At 52.0% G+C, this 24,760-nt stretch overlaps 6 protein-coding genes across 6 annotated transcripts; all 6 read left to right on the top strand.

Moving 5' to 3' along the window:
- Positions 1 to 159: 159 nt before the first annotated feature.
- Positions 160 to 2,116, top strand: J4E82_008879 (uncharacterized protein; the record flags this gene model as incomplete). The annotated part of the gene is made up of 8 exons (XM_051735109.1): positions 160 to 441; positions 492 to 767; positions 817 to 951; positions 999 to 1,403; positions 1,451 to 1,658; positions 1,709 to 1,897; positions 1,952 to 1,991; positions 2,041 to 2,116. The coding sequence occupies 8 exons, from the start codon at positions 160 to 162 to the stop codon at positions 2,114 to 2,116; spliced, it is 1,611 nt and encodes a 536-aa protein (XP_051585123.1).
- Positions 2,117 to 4,725: 2,609 nt separating this feature from the next.
- J4E82_008878 (uncharacterized protein) lies at positions 4,726 to 5,889 on the top strand (the record flags this gene model as incomplete). The annotated part of the gene is made up of 1 exon (XM_051735108.1): positions 4,726 to 5,889. The coding sequence occupies one exon, from the start codon at positions 4,726 to 4,728 to the stop codon at positions 5,887 to 5,889; it is 1,164 nt and encodes a 387-aa protein (XP_051585122.1).
- Positions 5,890 to 6,220: 331 nt separating this feature from the next.
- On the top strand, positions 6,221 to 7,131 carry J4E82_008877 (uncharacterized protein; the record flags this gene model as incomplete). Its single annotated transcript, XM_051735107.1, has 3 exons — positions 6,221 to 6,482; positions 6,715 to 6,799; positions 6,864 to 7,131. The coding sequence occupies 3 exons, from the start codon at positions 6,221 to 6,223 to the stop codon at positions 7,129 to 7,131; spliced, it is 615 nt and encodes a 204-aa protein (XP_051585121.1).
- Positions 7,132 to 7,592: 461 nt separating this feature from the next.
- Positions 7,593 to 9,839, top strand: J4E82_008876 (uncharacterized protein; the record flags this gene model as incomplete). The annotated part of the gene is made up of 1 exon (XM_051735106.1): positions 7,593 to 9,839. One exon carries the CDS (start codon positions 7,593 to 7,595, stop codon positions 9,837 to 9,839), a length of 2,247 nt encoding a protein of 748 aa, XP_051585120.1.
- A 6,988-nt stretch (positions 9,840 to 16,827) lies between these two features.
- On the top strand, positions 16,828 to 18,462 carry J4E82_008875 (uncharacterized protein; the record flags this gene model as incomplete). The annotated part of the gene is made up of 4 exons (XM_051735105.1): positions 16,828 to 16,892; positions 16,961 to 17,807; positions 17,920 to 18,249; positions 18,310 to 18,462. The coding sequence occupies 4 exons, from the start codon at positions 16,828 to 16,830 to the stop codon at positions 18,460 to 18,462; spliced, it is 1,395 nt and encodes a 464-aa protein (XP_051585119.1).
- Positions 18,463 to 23,479: 5,017 nt separating this feature from the next.
- Positions 23,480 to 24,701, top strand: J4E82_008874 (uncharacterized protein; the record flags this gene model as incomplete). The annotated part of the gene is made up of 2 exons (XM_051735104.1): positions 23,480 to 24,200; positions 24,283 to 24,701. 2 exons carry the CDS (start codon positions 23,480 to 23,482, stop codon positions 24,699 to 24,701), a joined length of 1,140 nt encoding a protein of 379 aa, XP_051585118.1.
- Between the last annotated feature and the right edge of the window lie 59 nt (positions 24,702 to 24,760).

Genomic DNA, 24,760 nt, shown 5'->3' with positions numbered 1-24,760 from the left:
TGGCCGCGGCGCAGACGACCCGAGAGTGGGGAGAATACATTGCGGTAGGGTCATGAGTACTCACTGAAACGCTCGAAGTAACCGTCTTTCAATCTTGTAAACTTATTCACTATTGTTCTTCGATATTGTAGTAGCTTGGCGTTGCGAAAGTCTTAAAGTATGACATCTGAAGCGAATTGGGAGAAAGTTGCTGCGGGGAAGCGCGCAGCTCTCGCGGAATCCATTCCGACCGAATATCGCATACCGCAAGACAAGATACCACCAGAGTCTCAACTCGACGTGACAACATGGCCTAAGGAGTCTGGGTGGTTTACAGCAAACGAGCTTGAGATCACTGAGAGCAGCGCAATCCACATTCTGGACCAGATCGCGTCGAAAACATGGAGCGCCGAAGATGTCACGATCGCGTTCTGCAAACGCGCAGCAGCAGCGCAGCAATTGGTATGGCAGAACCTCCAGGAGACATGTGAATCATTTTAACGTGTGTGTAGACCAATTGCCTTAGCGATGTGTTCTTCAATGAAGCAGTGCAGCAAGCCAAATCCCTCGACGACCATCTCCAGCGAACTGGCAAGACTGTTGGGCCACTCCATGGTCTGCCAATCTCTCTCAAGGACAACTTCAATATAAAGGGAAAAGACAGCACTGTAGGCTTCACCTCATTAGTCAATCAGCCGGCGGAGTACAATGCTACGTTGGTGGATATACTCGAACGGCTGGGCGCAGTCCGGTATTGCAAGACAAATGTGCCGACAGCCATGATGATCGTATGTATGCGCGCAGGCATATATTGGGTTGGAAGTTGACAGGATACAGGCAGAGTCCGTTAATAACACATTCGGACGTACCGTTAATCCGCTTAATCGCAAAGTCACGTCTGGCGGCTCTTCAGGCGGAGAATCAGCCCTCATTGCGTTTGGAGGTAGTCCTTTAGGCGTCGGGACCGACATAGTGAGTTCTATATTATGACGTGTAATCCTCATATCTAACAAGATCAGGGCGGCAGCTTGCGAATCCCGGCAGCATGCACCGGCATCTTCACTCTTCGACCATCTTTCGGTCGCTTTACAACACAGCGATGTAGATCTGGTCTCGCTGGCCAGGAAGCGGTACAGAGCGTCAATGGACCCATGGGAAAGTCGCTTCAGGATATCACCATGTACTCGAAGGCGATTGTCGATGCGGAGCCATGGAAACTAGACCCAAAGATGCTGCCTATCCCGTGGCGGTCAGTTGATGTTCCGGGGAGACTCAAGATAGCGGTCCTTTGGAACGATGGTGTCTGCTTGCCCACACCCCCGGTAACGCGCGCTCTCAAGGAAACGACCGAGAAGCTGAAGAAGGCTGGACATGAAGTTCTGGATTGGAATCCAAGACTACACGGAACTGCGCTGACACTTCTGGTGAGCTACTTTTGGAGCTACACCAGCCCCCAAGCTGACAAGCATAGGGACGAATGTTCGTCGCCGATGGCGGCAAAAGCGTCGAATCATTACTCGGGGCGACAGGCGAGCCATTTCGACCTGAGATGGTTCAGTACAAAGATGCCAAAGAATTGGGCGTATATGACATGTGGAAGCTACATTCAGAGAGATCCGAGCTACAACGGCAGTACCTGGAACAGTGGATGGCGATCGAAGGGCTCGACGCCATCTTAGGTAAGTCGAGCATTTATGTTTGCTGCAAAGCAGTGTTTAACCTTTCTTAGCACCCACGACCCCGTACTCAAGTGTGGCGCATGGCGATTTCAAGTACGTCGGGTATACTGGTGTATATAATGTTGTTGACTATGCCGCCGTATCTTTCCCATGCGGGGTCTCTGTCGACAAAGCAGTCGACAAACACGCGAGTGACTACAAGCCCCAGAGCGACTACTGTCAGGATGCTTATAACAGCTGTAAGCTATACACTGTGCTACCGATGGTTGTGTTCGACAACTGATGAACGACAGATCAACCCGAGCTATTACATGGTCTCCCAGTCAGTCTACAGTAAGTGTTGAATCGTCGTTGCTGAAAAGAGCAATACTGACTCATGCAGGCTGGTCGCGCAACGGCTAGAAGAGGAAAAGGTGCTGGCTATGACTGAGTCAGTACTCCAGGCGATATACTCTTAGTGACATGAAATGCGTGGAACAAGTCCTGCCATCTAAACGTACTTGACAACTCTCTGTTGTGATACGGTCGCTGGATATCGCAGCTTCCTCGTAATTTCAGCAGGATGTTGGCCGCAGAGTGTGCAGCAAGAGCTATCAGTCACGTTAGATAAGTAAACAAAAGATGGGTAATAATAACCTCCGTGTTGCTGAGTTCCAAACAACATCACCTCTACCTTCCACTTCGTCCATCCTTTTCGGCTCAGCTCTACAACAACCAGCTTCTTCTACGCCCTCTGCCTCTGCCGCCCTGCTTGCGTCTATCTGCAAGTAGTCGAAGCTGGTCATCTCATATTCTTCATATTCTTCGCCCTTTCGACCGACTTCTCACTTCACTCTTTGGGCAGTTTGGCCGTTAAGCATCACAGCAGCGTACGATAACCGTCTTCGAAACCCGTGCGCATTCGCCGTCTCAGCCCGAACCAAGCTGGGTTTCACTCCCTGGTATGACTGAGTCTAAAGATAATGCTTCGAAGGTATCGAGCGCACACCTGAAGATGACTACAGCCCCAGAGCGCAAGAAGCTTGCACCACGTACCACGTCGGAAAGACTCCCTTGGCTGACTCACAAGTCTGCTCGGATCGTGACTGCAGCCTTGACAGATGGTCAGAACAGTACAGCCGTGGAGAGCTCATGCAGCTCGCCCATAGATGATCATCAAAGCCCTGCTCAATCACCGTCAACCATTCGTCCTTCTGGCCGCAAAGTATTTGTTACAGGTGCTTCGACACCTGCTATCACGAGCAAACCGATGGCGCGACACAATCGACTGGTGCAAGCAGCTGAGCGCCGACTGTCGTCAGCGGTCCCGAGCAGCCCATCTCCAGTAACAAAGCACCGACTATCCCAGGCGCGTCGAGCCTCGCTGGCAATTGACGCAGTGACTCCATTGAGAGCAGCACGAGCGTCTATACCGCAGTCACACGAATCACAGAAGAGACGTTCTATCGTACATGCCAAGAAAGACGATGAAGAGCCAGAACAAAGCGATCTTTATGAACCTCGCCCTCGAATTGACAGCCTGGCGCCCGTTCCTGATCATCTCCAGCAGTCAAGCACTTCAGATTCAAGCAGCACGCCTCCTGCGACCGTATCGGGAGTAAATATATCCCCCAATCAACCGGCACCGATACCTAGTACATTCGTGGGAGCTATGGATAGGAGTATCAACAACATGGTTGAAGGTTTAGAGGCTATGGTTCAAGAAGCGGTCGAGGTTGCTGAGGTCGCTGATGATCGAAGTCAAGTGGAAGAACTGTGCATAATCATTGAGGGAGCGAAGGGCGCTGTGCATGATGCTTCCCCCGAACCTGGATTTCTCATGACAACCGCACTTCCTCTTAAGGTGTCTGACTCTTCAAGCTCATCTAGTCGCCACCAGAATCTACAGCCGTCTGCCATCGTCCAGCGAGGTGGCATAGATGATGTCGCTCCCAATGTCCGGCTGCCACAAGATGTACCAAGAGCCTCAGTGTCCTACGATTGGGCATACGCGAATCCAGGCGTTCGAAAGCAAGATGGTTCGTCTACTTCGTTATGCTCGTCCAGTGATCATGAAAGCGAGCGAGACCATGTCGATTTCGACACGCGAAGCGATCTGCTCCTGCCAAAGCTGGCTCAAACAGCTCCAAGAGAACACGTCGATTTCGTTCTTCGTCCTGTAGGTAGAGACAAATCTCGCGGTCGGTCTCGCCAACGCATCACTGATAACATTGCGGTGCGTCGAAATCGCCGCTGTCGAAGCCACGAGCATACATCGAGACCTAAAACTCGGCTTGGGCCAAGGGATGACTCGGGCTTCGGTGAGGGAGATACCTCTTTGGATGAGGACGACAGGCTGTCGAAGCCATATGGCACCGAACTTACGGTACGAGGACAATCCCACCATCACACGTTTGGTCTTCGACGACATCACCGCAGACAGCCAATTGCACGAAATTGGTCTGCAGGTAAGAAGCGTCTTACTGCGAGTATTGCGTGTATCAACACAGCTCTGCTTGGTGTCATCGTTGGCATCTATGCGGGTGAAGTGCCTCGCATACAGTATTCCCTGGCGGACGAACGCCACGTCACGATCATAGGTAATGCAGTATTGTACGCTGGGCTTGCTTTTTCGACCTTCTTTGCCTGGACACTACCCCTCCTACATGGACGCAAACCCTATGTCCTCGCTGCTCTCGCAATCGCCTTGCCACTCCAATTTCCCCAAGCAATTGTCGTCAGCGGCTTCCGCAACAAGGACGCGAAGTATCGTGTCGGCCTTTTACTTTCTCGTGGCTTATCTGGGGTCGTTCTCGGATTTGCAAATGTCAATTACATCACTGTGTTGCTTGACCTCTTTGGGGCTTCTCTACAATCCAAAAACCCTCATCAAGAGTTCGTTGTTGCAAACGATGTCCGTCGCCACGGTGGAGGTATGGGCATGTGGCTGGGGCTTTGGTCATGGTGCTGGATCGGGTCTCTGGCCGTCGGCTTCCAAATCGGGGCTGCGATCATCGAAAAGCTGACACCGGACTGGGGGTTCTATATTGTCGTGGTGATCCTCGCTCTTGCCTTGATCTTAAACATCATGACTTCAGAAACGCGACGCGCACCATTCCGGAAGTCGGTGACTGAGGTATATGACAGAGACAAGAACTACATCACAAGGCGTGTGAGCAGGGGTGAAGTGAAATTGCACATCGAAACCGAAGGACCGAAGTATTGGTTCGAGGAAGTATGGGCGGGTATACAGCTTATGGCAATGATGCTGTGTCAACCTGGCTTTCTCGTCCTGGCATTGTACCTGGGATGGATATATGCACAGGTCGTCCTTGTGATCATTTTGCTAGGTGCTCTCCTGTCGCGAGACTACAGATGGAAGCCGACAAAGGTGGGCGCGGGTGTTATATCCATAGCTATCGGCGCCTTGCTTGCGATCCCCCTAACGAAAGCGGGCATCTTCTCTCGGGAGCGAAAGAGCGCATTTCGCACCGACTCCATGACGTTCCAGAAACAAGTCACCTGGTCAAGCCATCTTGTCCGCCGCGCAATCTTCACACTGACACTTCCCCTCATGGGCATGGCGTACACTGTCTCTTCGGCTAGGCGCCCTCAACCATGGCTTGTGCCGATTGTTTTCGCTGGCGCTGTGGGTTTCCTCAGTATTCTCGCCATAGCTGAATGCCACGGCCTGATGATGGAAACGTTCGATACATGTGACCTACAACCTGGAGTCAACACACGACATCGGCTGCAAAGCATGGCTGTACAAGACCGCAGAAGAAGAACGAATTACACGTCCTTTCCCCGTGTCACTGCTGGTATCTTCGCCAGTCAAATCATCGCGTTCATTCTCGCTGCAGTTGCGACTATAGTCGGCGGAAGCATGACGCGCAATCTTGGCGCACAAAAGTCCACAGGGACAACGGCAGGCATCCTCTTTGCTCTCACTGTTCTGCTTATCTTGGTCCTCTGTCGCTTCAAGTCGGTACAGGTCATACCGAACCATACGTTTGGAACTAGACGCGACACGGCAGCCTGGCAAGAGTTCAAAGACCTGGAGAAGGTTGGGCGTGGCAGCGACTGGAAGGCTGTGGTCATTGGAAATCCGAGTGGCAAGATGAGGAGAATGAGTGTGCTTGAGTTGGGAGCACTGAGTCGCTGGACAGAGATCCGGAAGCTAAACTTTCTGATCAAGGGAGTCATGTTGGGACAGGCAAAGGAGAAGAAAGACATGGGAGATGGTTGGTGAAGGTGTTCAGGCATGTTTGAGTATTGCTGGAGAGGTGTTGATTGGGTATCAGAGAGCATTGACCTGAGAGTATACTATAACAACGAAAGCGCATTACCCAAGGCACTACGATTGTAGAGAAGGTAGGAAGCGGCGAGTGAAAGGTGACCTCATATGTGCGACTAGCATGGGATTGTTGAGGTGGTAATGCCAACATCGTTAATCCCCTGAGCCATCCGGGCAAGAGCGTCCGTGCGCGGCTGAAAAACCAAGCGTCACTGCCGAGCTCCATCCACCCTCACGAGCAGACGACCGGCGACACCCCATCTCCCCTTCGTCAATTCACATCAAGATGTCTCTCGCTGCATCACGTGCCGTATTACGGCAATCGACGTTCGCCGTCCGCCGCGCTGGCATCCGCAATGCCTCGACGACCGCCGAAGCCACCAACACCGTAAAGGAAACCGCGTCAAAGGCACAGTCCAAGGCATCAGAGGGTCTCACCAAGGTCACAAGCTCCGCGAGCTCTGCGGCGTCGGGTGCCGGTCAAGCCGTCAACAATGCGACACAGCAAGCCACTGGACGGGTAGGAAGGATGGTCAACTTCGTGCAAGGTCAGTCACCCCATCTCAAAGGCGGGGGAGCGTGCCAATTGGCCATGGGAGCATTGCGTCTAGTACCAAGAGCCGGGATACCAGAACATGAAGCGCATTGGTTTATCCGTGCAGCTTCACATGGCTTATCAACCGCAGCCATGTTTGTAGAGTTGGACCGTGATAGACGTTGGGCAGGAATTCTGATGCAGCATGATACTCCATCCGGAATCACACACTGACATTATCATAGGACTGGTTCCCAAGGCTACCTACTACGGAAGGGTCGGACTTGAGCTCGGCAAGCTCATTGCCCACCAACGAAGCATGCAACCACCGTAGGCCTCCCACAAGCCCGGCTTGGCATGCTGGAATATCGGAATAATTACTGACTGCTTACAGATCCATCCAGACTATGCAGAACTACATCCAGCCCGCATTGAACGCTCTCCGCAACCCCAGCTCCCTCTTCAACCGCGTAGCCAGCGAGGCCAACAGCGCCGCCCAGCAACCCGCCAACGTCCTTGCGCAAGTTCGGAACATGCCCCGCGAACAGTGGTACTCTATGGGTGTTGTTTTTGCCGAGGTCATCGGTTTCTTCTCCGTTGGCGAGATCATTGGCCGATTCAAGCTTGTTGGCTACCGGCAGAAGAAGGACGAGCACCACTGAGTGCGGTGAGCTTGAGGGATGAGCTTAGGAAAGCTACGACACGACATTTCAGCATGCACTAGGTTCGAGAGGTAGTGGGGAGGGCTACGAGGGGCTGGTGAGGAAGGAAACACTGTACGATTTCGCGGGCAGGGAAGCTGAGCAAGTGTGTTTGCGGTGCGTTCGGGGTGGTAGGGATCCGATACTGTATACTGCACATACCTCTGATTTAGATTCCATTTTCTACATGTGCAATTATTGGCAATGCATCTACTTCAGTACCACGACAATAGTAGCATAGCAGTAGCAGGTTACACGTGCATGCTCGAATGATCGGCGCTAGTTGCGCCGAATCGCCGCGGCCCAATTATTTTTCTGAGCGCGCAATCGAACTTTTGCAGTCCGCGCAGCAGCAACCCAAGACGTGATGATGCCAAGGACATGATCACTCTTGCTGAACATCTTTCCAGCCTACCGCCACTATGAACGTGTTTAAACTCCTCTCGCGATCCTCGAAAGCGGCGCAGACGTCGCCCGCGCAAAAGCTTCCTTCCTCCGGCGCCGTCGCAAACCCGCAGCTGTTCGGCCACGACGAGCCAACACACCCCTCGGACACGTCGAATACTAGTCGCAAAAGGAAAAGGGGGCAGAATCTGGCAGACGCATCTGCGAGCGCAACTGAATTACCCGCCGATCTCGACTTCTTTGGCGGCGGTGCAAGCAAAGATTCAGAGTCAAGTGGAAACACTCTTTCCAAGAAGCAGAGGAAGAAGCAGAAGCAGCAAGAGCGCAAAGAGGAAGCTATCCTTCAGGAAGGCGCAGGCGAAATAGAGGAGGAGCCATACAATGCGGACGAGTGCAAGAGGGTACTGCGCTCGCATAAGCTAAAGGTTGCAATACTCGACGATTTTGCGACACAAGTAGAAGAGCCAAGTAAAGAAAAGAAGTCGAAGAAGAGAAAGAAGGAGAAGGAGATCAAGGAAAAGAAGAAGAATGCGAACAGATCCCTCTATCCACAACCCCTTGTCGAGTTTGCCCAACTACGAACACGTTACGGTATATCGAGACGTTTGGCGGAGAACATAGCAGAGCAAGGGTACAAGCTACCTACTGAAGTTCAGCTTGGCGCTTTACCGTTGCTACTGGGCAGCAAGGGCCGCAAGGTTACTGGCGACGTCGAAGGCTTGTCTGGTGCTGAGTTCAATGGAGACATTGATCTTCTGACAGTAGCGCCTACGGGCAGTGGAAAGACAATGGCGTTCCTGATACCCATCATCGACTCACTACTCGCGGAGAGCAGCACTACGGACATTAGGGAGGGTCCACGCGCCATTGTCCTCGCCCCTACTAGAGAGCTTGCGGCGCAGATTGTCAACGAGGCGAGGAAATTGGCAAAAGGCACGGCAATCAAGGCTACACTCATGAGGAAGGGCATGCAAGTCGTGCAAGAACCAGAAAAGGAGATACCTGAGGATACAGTGGATGCGGTTGACGCGTCCGAAAATGACGAAAGTGATTCTCAAACTGACGACGAAGGGGCGGCAGCACCAAAGAAGAAGCAGGCTAGTCAAAGGGCAGAACTTGTGAAAGCCGCCATCCTAGTCGCGACGCCGCTTGCTCTGCTCAACGCACTGAAGCGCAGGAACAGCACTGTTGCGAACATTCCTAGCGCATCTCAGCTTGTGCTTGATGAAGCAGACGTCCTCCTCGATCCCCTCTTCCGCGAACAAACGCTCGCGATATGGAATGCTTGCACAAATCCCAGGCTTCGAATTGGTCTATGGTCAGCGACCATGGGCTCCAATATCGATAGTCTGACGACATCTACCCTGAACGACCGCTGGACTGCCCTCTCCGCTTCACAGTCCGACCTTCCTCGGCGACCACCGCTCATCCGGCTCGTCGTTGGACTCAAAGACTCCGCTATACCCAATATTTCACATCAATTAACTTATGCCGCTACCGAGCAAGGCAAGCTTCTTGGTCTGCGTCAGTTACTCCATCCGACTTCCGTCTTCACCAACTCGAACCAGCCCACGCTCCGCCCACCGTTCCTAGTCTTTACACAAACGATACCCCGAGCCATTGCACTTCACTCAGAGCTCCTCTACGATATACCCCCAGAAGCAGGCGGTAGCTCGCGCATCGCTGTTCTACACGCCGATCTATCCTCGTCCGCCCGCGATAGCATAATGACGCGCTTCCGAAAGGGCGAAATCTGGGTTCTCATAACCACAGACCTTCTAGCCCGCGGCGTAGACTTCCGCGGTCTAAACGGCGTCGTAAATTACGACGTACCCACCTCCGCAGCTGGCTACGTCCACCGCGTAGGCCGCACTGGACGTGCCGGTCGTCAAGGCGGTGTCGCAGTCACATTCTACACACAAGACGATATCCCCTATGTCAAGCTCATTGCCAACGTTATCCGCGCTTCTGAGAAGTTAAGGGGACTTGGTGATGAAGAAGGGAGTGTCAAACAGTGGATGCTCGATGCACTGCCTACGCCGAGCAAGAGGGATAGGCAGCTCCTCAAGAAGAGGGGTGTTGAGGCTAGACGTACGGCAAAGGGGAAGGATGTGAAGCCTGAGAGCAGAATTAGTAGTAAGAGTGGGTATGATAGGAAAATTGAGAATAAGAAGAGAGAGGCTAGGGAGGCGGCAAAGAAGAGAGGAAGTACAGTCGTAGGGGGTGGTAGCGATGCGGAGAGTGCTTTTGAGGGGTATGAGTAGATTGGACTGGGTCATCCATTGCCATAAATGAGATATATGTCTGAACAGTACATATGTTGTCTGTGACACTGTCCGCATCGCTGTGCATGACACTGGCTTTCCAAATGTTGAACCTCTTCCATGCCTTGGTCCTCGATAACGGATAATTACACGTTTTTATGATCTTATCTCCAACCAATATATACATGCTACTAGAACTCGACGTACCATTATAACCCGCACTTTTGTGCACTGCTCTTGAGGTTGTTACAAGTCAATCAAAGTGATGACGGAAATTTCGGACTTCACATCTTTTTTGTATCTCTCGCTCTAGAATTCTTGGTGGGCGATAATCTTTTTACAATCTTTGTTGCAGATCTCAAGGTATGTTGTGATTCCAGAAAGGCTTCCGAGAGCTTGGATCCCCGAAGGTGTGAGATTTGCTTTTTTGTTAGCGTTCCCAAGCCCTCACACCTACGGGTGTGTCCGCCAATTTGTTTTCGACCCGCGGTTAGATCGATAGTAAGTGGTTTTTGTCTACTGTGGGAAAGACACGTCTTCCATGCTGGAGTATAACGGGTATATCAGGGTCTTTTCGCTTGTATCGATTAGGAGGCGACTAGCCATGTGTAAAGATCAATGCAATTCGTTTCTCTCACGAATCCGGGGCAATGGATCTGAATTAGATAACTCGAACCGAATGTATGCGACTTGCGCTCTTGTCAGTTTCTGCACATGTGAAACTAGTTTTTTGAAAATCGCAGTAAAGTAGGGAGCGGCTTTGACGTGTCGGTGATCTTCAAGGCTCAAACTGCAGTGTTGTCTTTTCCGCCGGCATGATCCATGGAGCTGCTGCAGCATCGAAAGGGTTTCAGAAAAAGCAAGTACCGTCTCGCGCATTTCATGGGAAAAAGCATATCCAGATCCACTTCCCGTCCGCGGTCTGGTGCATCTGACTACTGTATCCTTCGCTTAGATGGCACCCTGAGGTCTGTCGAGAGTCAACCTCGGCCCACTCTGGTGGCTTTCGGTCCATATGACCTGCCTTTCTGGTGCATGCCATCGGGCCACCCATCCCGATATCTGTTCACCAACATTGGAAATGAGAGTGGTAGTTGATGCGGCCTGGCGTGGGCCTTTCACGGCACCCATTCTGTTGATCAAGGGTGTGAGGGCATGCGAGCCTTGTGTGACGGCGGTCTTCAACTCCATATCCACTCAAATCCCTCAGATTTTACTTCTCGATCGGTGGAGTTGCGGAACCGCGCTATGAGGCCATTTCCGGTCGGCGTCCTGCTCCGAACTCCAATCCCAAGATTCTCAGTATTAGCAATGTGACCACCATGCTTACGCAGCTTGTGAAGACTTTTGCTGAGTGGCCAACGAGCTGATGAATCGGAGGAAACAGGCAAAGTACTGCTGTGAAACCACGTGGTGCAACAAAGAAATGTGCTGAGGTTGGTGGTCGAGCGGGCGAGAACTGTGTTCACTTATCCATCTGCGAGTTGGTTCATAGATCAAAACGCTTCTGAGCACGCAATCAGCTTCTGGCTTATGCAAACCTCTAATGGCGCTTCGTTCGGCTCGTGTTTCCTTACTGATAAGCAGGCCGTGTGGAGGGCGCTCACACCACCCCGCATCCCACAGCCTAATCGCGAGCTGTCCAAACGTGACCAAAAGTGTGATGTTGCCGAAGTATGCAGCTTTTCTGTGCATATGCGGCGATGTCGTTCGATGAGTCAGATTTTTAAATTCGAAGGATTCGGTGTCTGTTCATGGAACGGTTCAAGACCGATAATTGGCAAGCTCGTCTATCGCGTCTATCCTGTCAGTTGCCTGAGACGCCCAAAGGCGTTTTGAGGCGTACGGATACGGGTAGCAGCAGGATCGTAAAGTTGCCGCTGTCGTGTTCAGACCAGGAAGCCAAGAAACGTGGGACTTTGCCGGTACACTCGTGCAACCGTGTCGCAGTCCAGTAGTTCACCATACCTGTCTGTGATGACGCGGACTAAATTCTACTCTTGACCGGCTGGCTCTTTTGTGTGCTTCTTTCGATAGCGCAACATAGCAAGTTGATTCGATGACATGTTCCAGTACTGGTGTGATGATATGGAGTCTCGTGCCACATACCTATCTAGCTCGGCATCGACCTACTTACCAATCTTTAGCCTTTAGAAGGTATATGCTTGTCCTTCAGGTAGGCCTAAATTTTGTAGGCGAACCAGGGTAAACGAAATGCAGGCCAAGCAAGGGCTTATGATGGCGTGCATACGGCAAGGGCGCAGGCCCAGGGTCGGCTGCGGTTCGAAGTTGGTGTATGCTGAAAATCTCAACAAAATGTTATGAGCCATTGGAACGTACTGAAGACTTCCTATTAATTTTGTGCCGAGCAGAAAACTGTAGAATAACGAGAACCGTGCGACGGGGTTCTTCGAGGAGTTTTGTCGAAGAGGTTGATGTCCACGCAACCAGCTAGTTGTGAGAGCTTTCTGTTGACAATTCATTGATTTAGCATCTAACGTAGCTTTGAAAGACGGTATCCATGGAGAAGGAATATTGAGCTGAGTCAAGATTGTCTAAACCCAATCGGTTCGCATTAATAGCTGACATGATATACATGTTTGCCAACGCTTAATATATGGCCGAAACCAGAAATATCCTACCCGGTGTGGTTGTCCTCGCAGCATGCTCAGCGCCACGGGCGGGTACCGCCTATATAAGCTTGCGATGGGGGTTTTGCTGTTTCAGTAATACTTGTGGTTGGATCAGTCAGCTTAAAGGAAAAAGCTTATGTCCTGATAGACATCCCGAGCACGTGCTGCCTGGAGCAGCCACTCCGGTGTATCATGGTATATGCACGACATCAGAGATCGACCGACGTCGTATTAGTCGGCCACCCGCATCGCTTGGCAGTCTTGTATCATGGGACTAGATCGAGATGTGTGCTGAAGCTGCTAGCAACCGTTCTGCTCATCAGGGCATGCGACATTATTGCCAATCCGGAATGTACGAAGTGTGTGCCTCTTTGGGATGTCAGCAAAAGTCAGTATAGACACCAAAGACTAGGGACTGAAGACGTCTGTTCTTAGTTTCTTCGAAAGGATCAGCATATGCAGCTAAGTGTTCTTCACACCGTTCGCAAAGGGTAAGCAGGGCCGTGGTTATGCAATAGGATATAAGCTCTGCGGGCGGTTTTGGGGTCAGGGATATGCAGCCGCATACAGAATATGGATAAGGACATTCGCTATAGCCTCCGACCCTGGTCAGCTTATAGTGGCCTCCAATTTCCGGCAGTGCGGGAGATGTCCAGTCCAATATGACGCGGCCGACATGCGCCTCAGCTGGAATGCTGCACACGGTATTTGGAGGTGTACGGGCCATTTTTGGCCGCACTGAGGTGTCGCGCGACCCCTTAGGCTGATTCGCCGCCGTGGTGGTATTATGGTCCAAAGGCGAGATAAATAGTGACGTGTGAGGGCCTGCATCCATGGCTCGGTTAGAAGGTGGTGTGAGTGTGTGGGGAACAAAGTCAAGAGCGCTTCAGGACTGGCGATCAACACCACTGATTAGCGCGTCGCTAGCGTCCTCCAGGGATTCTCCATGACCCTGGCCCCCGCGCGGACAGCCAGACATCGTACGAGAGACAGTAGCGGGATTAGATACATTGTTATGTTTAGCATATATCTCTACGCTTGACTGAACGCGTCGCTGAGTGCATGAGGGTGTGGATCGTTTGTTGGCGAGTACGATAGGGCACCTAGGTGCGCAGGTGCACACTGATCGGCGCTAGTCCTTCAGTCGATCCCAAGCTGTTGTAGCTCACCAGGCCAGCAACCACCACCACTTGACCCGTCGTCATCCGTAACCAACCCACTTCTTTCGCCTTACAGTCTTGCCAAATCGCACCATTACGTGTTTCTTCCTAGCCGAGCCTCAAAGCACACAGAAACAAGCACTATTGTGCCTCCTTTCCGGACAGTTTCCTTGTCTTAGGAGTTCCACTTTCGGTACTCGGAGGCAATAGTACTACCCCCCAAAAAATACTTGAAATGCCTGAGGATACAAGACGTTCTATCCATCGACTGAATGCTGCAAGTGTTGCCGCTCATAGATGTACTATAGGAATGACCGGAGTGAACCCCAAGGGACCTGCGGCAAAGCCCCCGGCCAGCAACAGCGCCGTTGGAAACCGATAATCGTATTAACTCCATGATATCACGAAGAGTTGGAAACACCGAGATTTCCCTCAGGGTCATCCCCGTTTACAGAGCTCACATGGCAAGCTGGGCAAGAGCCAAATCGGTGTACCAAAAGGTCATTTGGACACCTTGCGTTGAGACCATACGGCTTCTGTGCTGAGGGTTTGCAACGATACAAAGATTTATAGTGCCACTATCCAAGTCATCTGGCACATCTTTGGGCGAGAAGGTTGCACGCCCTAGCTATTGTCCCAAGCTCCCGAGTAGTGCGAAGCATCAAAACCATCCTCAGCCTTGCTCAGCTTCCGGTTACTTACAGAACGCTCTTCCCGAAAGCGACATGACCGCTTAGGAATCATGCGGAGGGAAATCGCGGTAAGTCTTTCTTGTCAAGGCAGACTCGCGGTGTCATACGATTTTAGACCTTATGAGGACTATTGTTGAAGGAAAATGCGCCAGTTCGCGTTTGGAACATCAACGTCCCCCATCCATTTTTCATCTGAATAGCAGACTTGGTAAATAGTATCGTTTACTTTGTCTGATCATAGTCAACCGTCCTTTGTTGCATTGGAGCAGACACGTGTGGCGGCTTGATGGAGCGATTGAATGTGTAAAGATCTCCTTGAAACTATCAGGAATGTATAATTGGAGTTGGACAGCTACCCTTCAGAAGTTGAGCGCTTTCTATTTGATAAATCAACCGAACCAAGGATAGGATATACTTGAATTGGTCTATGCATATGCCTATTGTCCTTCTCGTTGACAGCATCATTTATTGGGCGTTATGTGATTGATTTCTAGAAGTCGAGTATTTCATCTCGAACTCACTCATCGTGGGAAGACCCCCTGGATGCCAAGAAATGCCGACAACAATAGTACAAATAGCAGTACACAACTGTGCTTGAGCCTCCACAGCGCCAGACCCTGTCTCGTCTGTGGCGCAGGCGCGTAAAAGTGTTAACATTCGTGTACGGCTCTGGCTTTCGCGAGGAAGCGGCAAGCGATCCGCACTATGCGGAGGATCAGCTTTGCCCGAGCCTGTGGTTGATGACGCAATATCCGCAAGTGTCCTGACAGCTGTCATTTTGTACCCATGAGAATTGGTGTTTGCCATACTTGAGGTTCGGGCATGATCACCGGTCGAGATTACGACTTTGTCCCACCTTGATGACAGCTAGCCTAGTGTGTGGGTTGGACAAGGTGATATATTACCATACAGCATCGCTGATCCAAGATAGATATTCCACATCTGCTCTGTTGGAAGCCGGATGTAGACATTGACAAGACCGAAAGGTAAGGCTTCATGCAGGGAAGCGCCAGCAGCCATGACCCATCTTTCGCTCGATCACGCCCACCCACCTTTGTAAATTACATGCAGCATGCACAAGCAAGCCTTTTACATGGTTGACAACAAGGTAATTGGATGCGCGTATGTCTTCCCGCGGCCCGACGTTTGGATCTGCATGAGCATGGTATAAACCCCGTCTCTGCAGCGTCCTACACAACCTTGGAGTTTGAGGCAGGCGTACCCGGACCTTGTATCTCTTCATCCGGTGCAGGTACCTTTCCAATACTGTGGTCGAGCGGGACTGAGACGATAATTACAGTCAAGCTGAGGCAACGTAGCAGTAAGGTCCAGGCGACTGGCTGCTGTATAGGGTAATGTCTCCGACGAGAAGGCCATCGGTCAACGTACGACCAATACAGGCTACTAGTGCTTGGACGAACGGAGCACGCCTACAATGCGGACCGGCGAAGCACATGGTAACATAATTCTCGCAGCGGCTGACCGTAGCAAGCCGGCGCTGTGGCAGGTGGCTCGGTTGCAGCAAACGGGCAATCGAGTTAATCAATCGAGCAGCCCCGGAATTTTTCCCGTTGGCCAGCGGCAGCGAAACAACAACGAAGGCTGCTGTAGCAGAGAGATTGTGGATGAGTGGTAATAACTAATTAGCCGTGCCGGAAGCATGTACGAACGGAGGATGAAGACGCCAGCCCTGCCGCCAAAAGGTAAGGAAGCGCCTATCGTCGCTATTGCGCCACGCTTGGTAAAATCCGCTTGCAGCGGCTAGTGCATGGGACTCTGAGAGCAGAGAGTGGGCAATTCAGGCCTAGAGCCATTGCCCTCAGGATGGTCTGGCGCCAAGCGGGGTCACATAGTGACCAGGACCCATCGATCATCAGCCGCATCGTTCGTAGCCCGCGCGTCGGCTCCGTATCGCAGCGCTGGCGGCGTCAGGAGGACCAGTGGGCGATGGCACAGCCATGTCAAGATTAGTGGTAGTGGATGGCGCGATGAGGTGAGAGCAGTGGGGAGGCGTGCTGTCTCGTGCCCCAACGGCAACAAGACCGGAGCGACCGCGGGGCGGTTACAGTGAGGGCCCTTGTCAGCAATGCACCACGATGCAAGTCGATCCTTGAAGCGCTGCACCTAAGGTGCCTAGGGATATGCGAGCGATTCAACGGCTGGCGGGATCCAAGCATGACGCTCGAGCTCAGTGGGCGCATTCGCTATTCCCGACTCGTACACACCCTGGTCGCTACTGGAATTTCGCAACTACCTCATGCTCCAGCCATGTTCACACTACCCCAAAGTCTGCTAAGGGAATCTCATGCAGCTTAAACAGCGCCGGGAAGCGAAACATGTCCTCGCCGCCCTAGCCCGCTCGCAAGCATCTGTTTAAATACCTGTCACTTCCGCTGCTTCCCCGATGCAAGCGGCTTTTCACTCCCACCATTCGATGTGATCTTCGTTTACCGTCCACCGTCGTAGTTCACGTTTCGCACTACCACACTCGTTGGCCGTTACCATGTTCTCCTTTCCATTAGGCTTGTTCCCCAATTGGAGTTGGTTCTGTATCTTTTTGGCGCTCTTGTATGTCAACCACGGCTGCCATGAATGGCCTTCCCCGCACTTTGGACGACACTGACTCGCTACCACAGTTTGTTTCGATATGTCAGACTATGGGTTAACCTGGCGAGCAACTGGACCTACACGCCCATCCAGCCAGTCGATGACCCGACCATCACATCCAAGGACATGACTGTCATCATCCCGACAGTTGCCGAAAACCTTCAGCAGTTGAAAGAGACGGTCCAAAGCGCATACCGTCTCGAGCCATTGGAACTTCTCCTCGTCACACCCGACTCGCGAGTGAAGCGTGTGTATCAGATGGTGGAAGAGCTGGGCAGCCCCAAGATCATCCAAGTCCTATCAGTCAGTCAGGCCAACAAGCGTCGACAGCTATGCCGAGCCATCCCCGAAGTCGAGACCAAGATTACCCTCCTCCTTGACGACGACGTGTGGTTACCCGAGAAGTTTACCAAATGGATTCTTGCCCCCTTTGAGGATCCACGTGTTGGAGGTGTTGGTACCAACCAGCAGATCCGCCGCTTCAACCGCTCCAACATCTGGGAGTTCTTGGGTGCCATCTACCTGGTCAGGAGGAACTTTGACTGTACAGCTTGCAACTGGATAGACGGTGGCCTACCATGCTTGTCTGGACGCGCGGTTGCCTATCGTTCCGAGATCCTACAAGACCCCAATTTTACCTACGGCTTCACACATGAGACATGGGGCAGCGATCATTTCTTGAATGCCGATGACGACAACTTCATCACGCGCTGGTTGTTTTCACACAACTGGAAGATCCAGATGCAAAACCACCGCGAGTGCGAGGTCGAGACAACACTCGAGGACGACTCGAAGTATCTGCGTCAATGTCTGCGTTGGGTCCGCTCCAATTGGAGGAGCAACCTGACTAGCTTGACAGAGGGTTACATGTGGATGGTGAGTGCCGCTAGTTCCAATATTTGCACAGATTTCGCGTTGTTGGACGCCAAGCCAGCCCCTCTTTTGCCTGCGCCGATTCGTACTACCTTTGCTAATCCTTGCGCCATAGAACTACCCATGGTCCCTCTACGCCGTCTTCCAGACAACGCTTACGCAATGGGCCTTCCTCCTTGATTGCGCCCTGTTCGTCTCAGTCTACCTGGCGCTGCTGGAGGCAGGATACTACGCAGCAGAGGATGACAAGCAAGCTCACGCGGACAAGTGGCAGCGCTCGCTTTTCTGGGCCCTGTTCATTGCGCACTGGGTCTTCGCGAAGACGATCAAGCTAATTCCCCATTTGTTAAGAAACCCGGGCGACGTCCGCTTCGTCCCGGTCTCGATTCTTTTCGGTTATTTCCACAATCTCATCAAGCTCTACGGCTGCATCACCGTGACAGAGGTATGTCGTGATTCACGCACCATCGCGTTCCCTTCCACATAGCTAACAGCTGGCCAACAGACCACATGGGGTACTCGCGAGGGTGCAGATGCCGACGACAACATCAGAATGTTGCCTATCCCACCCATGGCCACCATTACCCCTCCCCTGACGCCGCCGCCAGGCGGACGCGTGCTTCGCGAGCGAGGCGCCGGTTTTCCGATGATGAACTAGACGACGATTTCCATTTTTAGTCGGCATTCCAGGCCTCGGCTGCAGTTTTTGATGCAGTAATGTTAGACGCATCTGAGTTTGAAGCATTGCATCTACCAGTACACGGAAGGTAGAGCAACGCTATGTTGTTTCATACTATTGAGCGTGGCAGCTCTCGGATACCAAAATGGGCCCGGCCGGATGCAAGGTGTTCAAGGAGTTTTACGGATATGGACGAGTTTGCAGCGTCTTCCCATGCGCGATGTTGGTGAATACCCAACCATGTAGTTTATGCAAAAGTCACAGCAAATGACAATGATGATGACCGTTGAAACAGTGCCTTCTCTACACGCTCGTGTCGCACGCGACTGCTTTGGGAACACGTTTGACATTTGTGCAACCGCGGCACAAAAACTCCATCCCAACATCACATCCTGTTTCCCGAGCAACACACGACCCCCCTGGTCAGTCGTCTTAGGCGTCCTACCCGCGCTGCACGGTCTCCAAGTAGCGCGAACCATCACCCGCATCGAGGACATCGCCTGCTTCATCGTTTAGGGTAAAGATGTGGGAGTCTGGGCCGCGTCGAGACAAATAGCGGCACGTTATCTGAGACAGACGCACTACGAAGAATACAGGCAGGCAATACTCCCGACGAACCACTCCAAGACGGCAGGTGCGAAGAGCATGTACCTGGGTACCCCTCGGTTTACGGGATAAGGAATTGATGAACCCACTCCCCAAGTCTCGGAACAACCTCGTATCTCCGCTTTCGGCCATGGCCCGCAGAATCGTTTAATCCATGGCTTTTGGGCAATGTCACTCTCGCAGCTGGCGCTTTTTCACACCAGTCGCTCCTTTCTTCTACTGCGGCCGTGTACTCCGTTCAACATCGGCTGCAGTAAGCTTTCGAGGGTTAACGACGCTCTAGGACATTCCACTCTCCTATCATGACCCGATGGCGCTGAAAAGTCGATGGCGTCCAAAGGTCTTCCCACCAACGAAGACGCCCACTCAAGCGGGCCTGCATGCTGCACGTCCTAGCTGAAGCTTCAAGGGAAACCATGCCGGCGCCGAACTTCTCATGCACACTTGCATCGCTGGCCCTCATCAAACATCATCGTGCGTCGCGGCAATTTTCCTCACTGCCCACGACAAAAATTCTACGTCTTGTAAACAGGGACGATGACGGACGACAGATGCATGAGCCCTGGTCTTCTAGCGAGCCAGCAAATCGTACGGAAGAGACCCTTTGCTCAAACCTTATGCTGGTCATCCCGCTCCCGCAGGCCTGTGTGTCCAGAGCCAAGCACCTGCGCTAGGCTGGCGCTGTCCGCGGCGCGACGCCTGACCCATTTCTCCACCTCTCGTCATAGCTGCCCACCACTGCGCACGCAGCATTCACAACAGATGGGACAGCAAGCATCGAACAGCACACATGTACATTGAGACTCCATAACCAAGCTGCTACAAGTCCCTGTGCCGCATCCCCGATGCAACACGCTGTAGACCAGTTAGGCACGGACTTGCAGTTCGACACTCGCGTGCCGTGCCCCAGAGCATTTACTAGTACCGGGTGGAACATTGTTATTGGTGCCTGGCTGATCAAAAGTACTTCAAATGCTCAGGTGCAGACTGGGCGAGCGCCACACACTAGCCGAGCTGGTGATGACCATCTCCAATCGAGATGACATGACTGCTTAATATACACAATTGCAAGATGGCGTAACATACTTGCATCTCCATGTAATACAACATGGGTCGGGATACCTAACGACTGCAGCGCAATCACCTTGCATGTCCGGACAATTGTCTTTCGCTCGATCTTGCTTGTCAGCATCCGAGACGTTGTCCAAGCAGCTGGGTCGAAGGCGAAAACTCTGCACATCTCGCTTCACGCGCGAGACACGCTGTCGGGACAAACATAAGCATGCAAAAACATTCACATGCCTTTCACATTTATCCAGTTATCTTGCTCCAGGGACCTTATGCGCGAAGCTCCAAATTACTCGTACACGTTCAAGAAAGAGGGCATGGGCCGTCATGCAATGCTTACAATACCCACTTCACTCTTGCCAGGGCGGATTGCGCTAATGTCATGTTGGCTAATACTGCGACAGCAAAGACTGTGTACTTGCGGAGTCCCATCGACTTCCTTAGCCCCTACAGATGCTGACCCTCTGACGACATCGGACATCTAGCCTAAGTTCCAAAAGGCCCAGATCTGCTCCGTAGGTTATATGAAGCTACTGATCATGCAAGCTTTGGATCTGCTCATGATCGTGTCATGTTTGTCTGACACAAAGGCTGGAGCCGTCAAGGGCAAAGCTCGACAGTCCCGCGACTCCGCAACTGACAGCAACTTTCAAGTTCAACATACGCATGCAGCTCACTCGACATCCGCAATCCCTTCTGCTACTGCACCTGGACTGCTTGATTGAAGTATCTTAATTGCCACCTTTCGACCACAACCTGTCCCTAAGGGATAAGCCCTGAAGTTAGGCGCATCCGAGGTAGCGTCGCGCCGTGCCGGTCGTGAACCGAGATCCAGCGGCAAGCACGAGCTGCAAATCATTCTGAGTCAGGACCCTTTGCATTGGTGGTGCAGTTATGCCCGTATGTTGTTCGTCACGGTACAGCCTCGGATTTATCTACTGGGAAGGCCTTCGTCTCGGTGCAGGGGTCACGTGCTCAGATACGATCTGACCAGTCAGTCACGAAATCTCTAAGTATCCAGGAACGTTGCAACGTCGAATTGTGGGGAAGATGCCATATATGTCATCGTCATCGTTTTGACGTACGGCCATGAACTCCACTGGCTTGCGCGTCGATTAATACCGCAGGTATAGGTGGCCTTTTAGGAACCCTTACTAGCCATTCTTAGGCTCGGCGCGACTCTTGTAGAATAGATCCGATCAAGCCTTGCCCACTACGGACCCCGGAGCAAGCGTTACTTTTTCCATGGTTCGTCGATCTTAGATGACGACGTCGTACAATGTCCTCACATGATCATTGTCATCAGCCTACACTAAGAGGCAAGACTTTCTGTCATGGCAAGACCCTGCAGCTACAAGTCAGCCTCAAACAACCAAAGCCATATCCCATTCAAAGGTGCATCTCGATATTATCAGCCACGAAAGCAAATCGTCAATTGCTCGCTCACTAATGGTCGGTCATTTGAACCGAGCGAGCCGCAACACGTACCTCTACTCCACGGCTACAAATGCGCTAAAATGACGTGCATCCCAACTGAGCCATCGCTGACTCGGCGGAAAAAAAACATCAAGGGTCTTGCCTGTCTTCTCCACATTCGCGGCTACTTTCGCTGCATCCAGACTTTTCACCCCACCCTCTTCTCGCACTCAAGATCAAAACAGCCGGACGACCTCTCGGTCCTTGATCATGATTTTAGGCGTTCGGCGCCGCGCGAGTCAGCTGGTAACACTTAACGTCATACATCGCGGGACGACGCCGCCAGACATTCCCATCGTATTTTGAAAAGACTACTCCGATACTAGGCCCACTCGCTGATAGATACTGGCGGATGATGGGCAAACGGGTGTGGGTACAATAACAACTAGTGCCCAGCAGAATTGTGCCATAATGCACTGAAGTGGTAAGCGCTGAGGTGATGTTAGAGACCCAACAGCAATGGTCCATCCGGAGACCCTCTCTTTTGCAAATACAGAGAGGGTCCTGCTGACATTGGTGGAGTTCACTAAAAGCTGAGGTCAATCGGACTGGAGACGCTCAGCCACCACACTGTCACAGTTTGACAGCTCGGCCATACATCTAATTCGCGCATGATGCGAGCTGCCGATACAAGAACTTCGGCAGATGCAGAAAACAGGATCCCCAGTCACATGTCAAGCTCCATCAAAATACAGGGACATTGCAGAGCCTCACATATGCACGACTTCTGAAAATTGTTTGTTGAGCTGCGCGCTGTACTATCGGTGCTTCTCCGGCCCTCTTTGCTCCGCTTACCCCTCCTTCGCTTCCAAACAATCACGGGAATTACTCTGCTTTCCACGCAGTCAAGGGCAAAGCACCAGGGTCAATGCCGCCCGCTCTCGCCTTCCAAGCGAAAGTATATCCGTACCCTCTGCCTAACTGCTACCCCACATTTGCCGTCGGCTTCATAGGCATTGAGTTTGACACCTGTCTTTGTGGCTGGGAAGCGCGGGACGACTAAGCGCCTATCACTGCGCAATCGAAACGAGCTGCCTTTCGGAATCACCTCAGAGTCGGCATCCTGCGTGCAGGGGACGCCTAATTGCAGTACATTACCTCCGTGGAGCGCGTTGGTGAGAGTATGTGGGTTCTGTCCTATGTAGTAGGTACTGCGCTCCCACTGTGATGCCAAGCTGCACAACTCGCATGTGTCTAGAACAAAGGGTCATGGACTTAAAGTGTCCTTGTGCATGACGTGCAGCCACCTGTGTGTCTCGGGTTCAACTAGCCGAGGCCTGTCATCGACGATACATTGTACATGGCCTCGACTACCACTGGTAACACCGTGGTAGAGGATAGCCAAGCCGGAATGTTACTTCGGTCCATCCGGATTCACTCTATAGTTTCTCATGCTCGAAACTCATGTTGTCTCTATGTAGCTCTAATATTGTTAGGTTACGTGAAAGCACATTGCTCATCTACACCTTGCGTCCATCACTGATATTGCCCTGGGGCCAACATGCCAACACTATCTTGTTGAGTCAAAAACAAGTCACCGTTTTTTTACTGGCGAGAATTCTCCACAGATAGCAAGAAATTGACTGTGAATCAATTGTGCTCTGCACGATACAAAAGTGAATACAATAATATACACTATTCGGAGTCTCTTACCCCGCCAACCGAAGTATCGACATCCCCGCATCAAGCCGACCAACAAACATAGTTCTCATGCTCTAGGCATGACAAACCACGAAAGGGTCTTCATACCAAGCAGTTATCGATTTCTCAAGTTTGCCATATCACCACAAGCTTTACTTACCCATCTCCGCGCCCCACGGCCCGCACATCCAGCCAATAATCCGCGATGTCATCCTCAGGGGTCTTAGACACACACATCCATCTATGGCCTTCAACAGCCACCTCATCTTCAAATCATGGCTGGATGTCACCAGGCCACCACCTCGCTAAGAGACACGGCATATCTGACTACCTCACCATCACGTCCCCCCAACCTTCCGGTTTCATCTACGTAGAAACCGATCGGTATCTTCCTTCCGCGGAACCTCCAAGCATTAACGAATCAGACAACGACGAAGATGTAAAAGCCAAGCTGCGGACGTGGGCGAAGGAGCCCTTGGAGGAGCTCCGTTTTCTGGCACGAATCGTGGAGGGAAAGCCAGAGGAGGGCGATGGGTTTGTAGAGAGTGAGGCAAAGAAGATGAAGGGATGTGTGATCTACGCTCCATTTCATTGCGCTCCGCGCGTTTTCAAGGCTTATCTTGATGTTGCAAGGGAAGTGGCCGGACCGAAGCTGTGGCAGTATGTTAAGGGCTTTAGGTACTTGTTGCAAGGGAAAGGAGACGGTGTTGTTGCGAAGATGTTACAAGAGAGCGAGGAGAGTTGGATCCAGAACCTTTGCGCGCTGAAAAGATTAGAAGGAGGTTGTGAGGCGTGGTGCTTTGATGTGGGTGTTGATACACATAGGGATGGAGAGGAACCGATGAAGGCGGTTGGTAAGTTGATTGCAGGACTAAGGCAGTACGAGGAGAAGGAGGGGCATGAGAATCGCGTGAAGTTCGTGCTGAGTAAGTTCATACCCTCCTCTTGCACTTTTGACTACTCCGACATCGTTATTCGTGAACTGCCTTGTTATATGATGTGGTTTAGCTAACTCAGACACCAACCCAGATCACCTCGCCAAACCCCCTCTGTCACCCGACCCTACACCCCCGTCCGACGTCTGGCTCCAAACCATGACGTCTCTCTCCTCGGATAAGGCCATCTTCATGAAACTGTCCGGCGCTTTCAATGAGTTCACTGTTTCGCCGACGCCATCAGATGTACCAACGCTCTTGACTGCCCTTACGCCTTTCCTAAATCACATCTTCCAGTGTTTCCCAGGAAGAGTCATGTTCGGAAGCGACTGGCCGGTGTGCAATGTGGGTGGGCCAGCAGGCGAGCAGGGAAGTTGGAAGCTCTGGAGAGAGGTAGTGAAGACGTGGATGGATAGGAAGGGATACGTAGAAGAGGAGAAGCAGAAGGTCTGGAGAGAGGCTGGGGAAGAAGCATATGGCGTAGCATTGTGAAGAAGCCTATGTAAGCGGCTCCTAAATGGATTCTAGTGACGAAAACATGAATGCATGAA

The sequence above is a fragment of the Alternaria postmessia genome (assembly GCF_024291825.1).
Source record: "Alternaria postmessia strain BMP 2775 chromosome Unknown scaffold_77, whole genome shotgun sequence".
Lineage (NCBI taxonomy): Eukaryota > Fungi > Ascomycota > Dothideomycetes > Pleosporales > Pleosporaceae > Alternaria > Alternaria postmessia.
The sequence above is the reverse complement of the archived record's forward strand: the minus strand, read 5'-3'. Positions and strand labels throughout refer to the sequence as shown.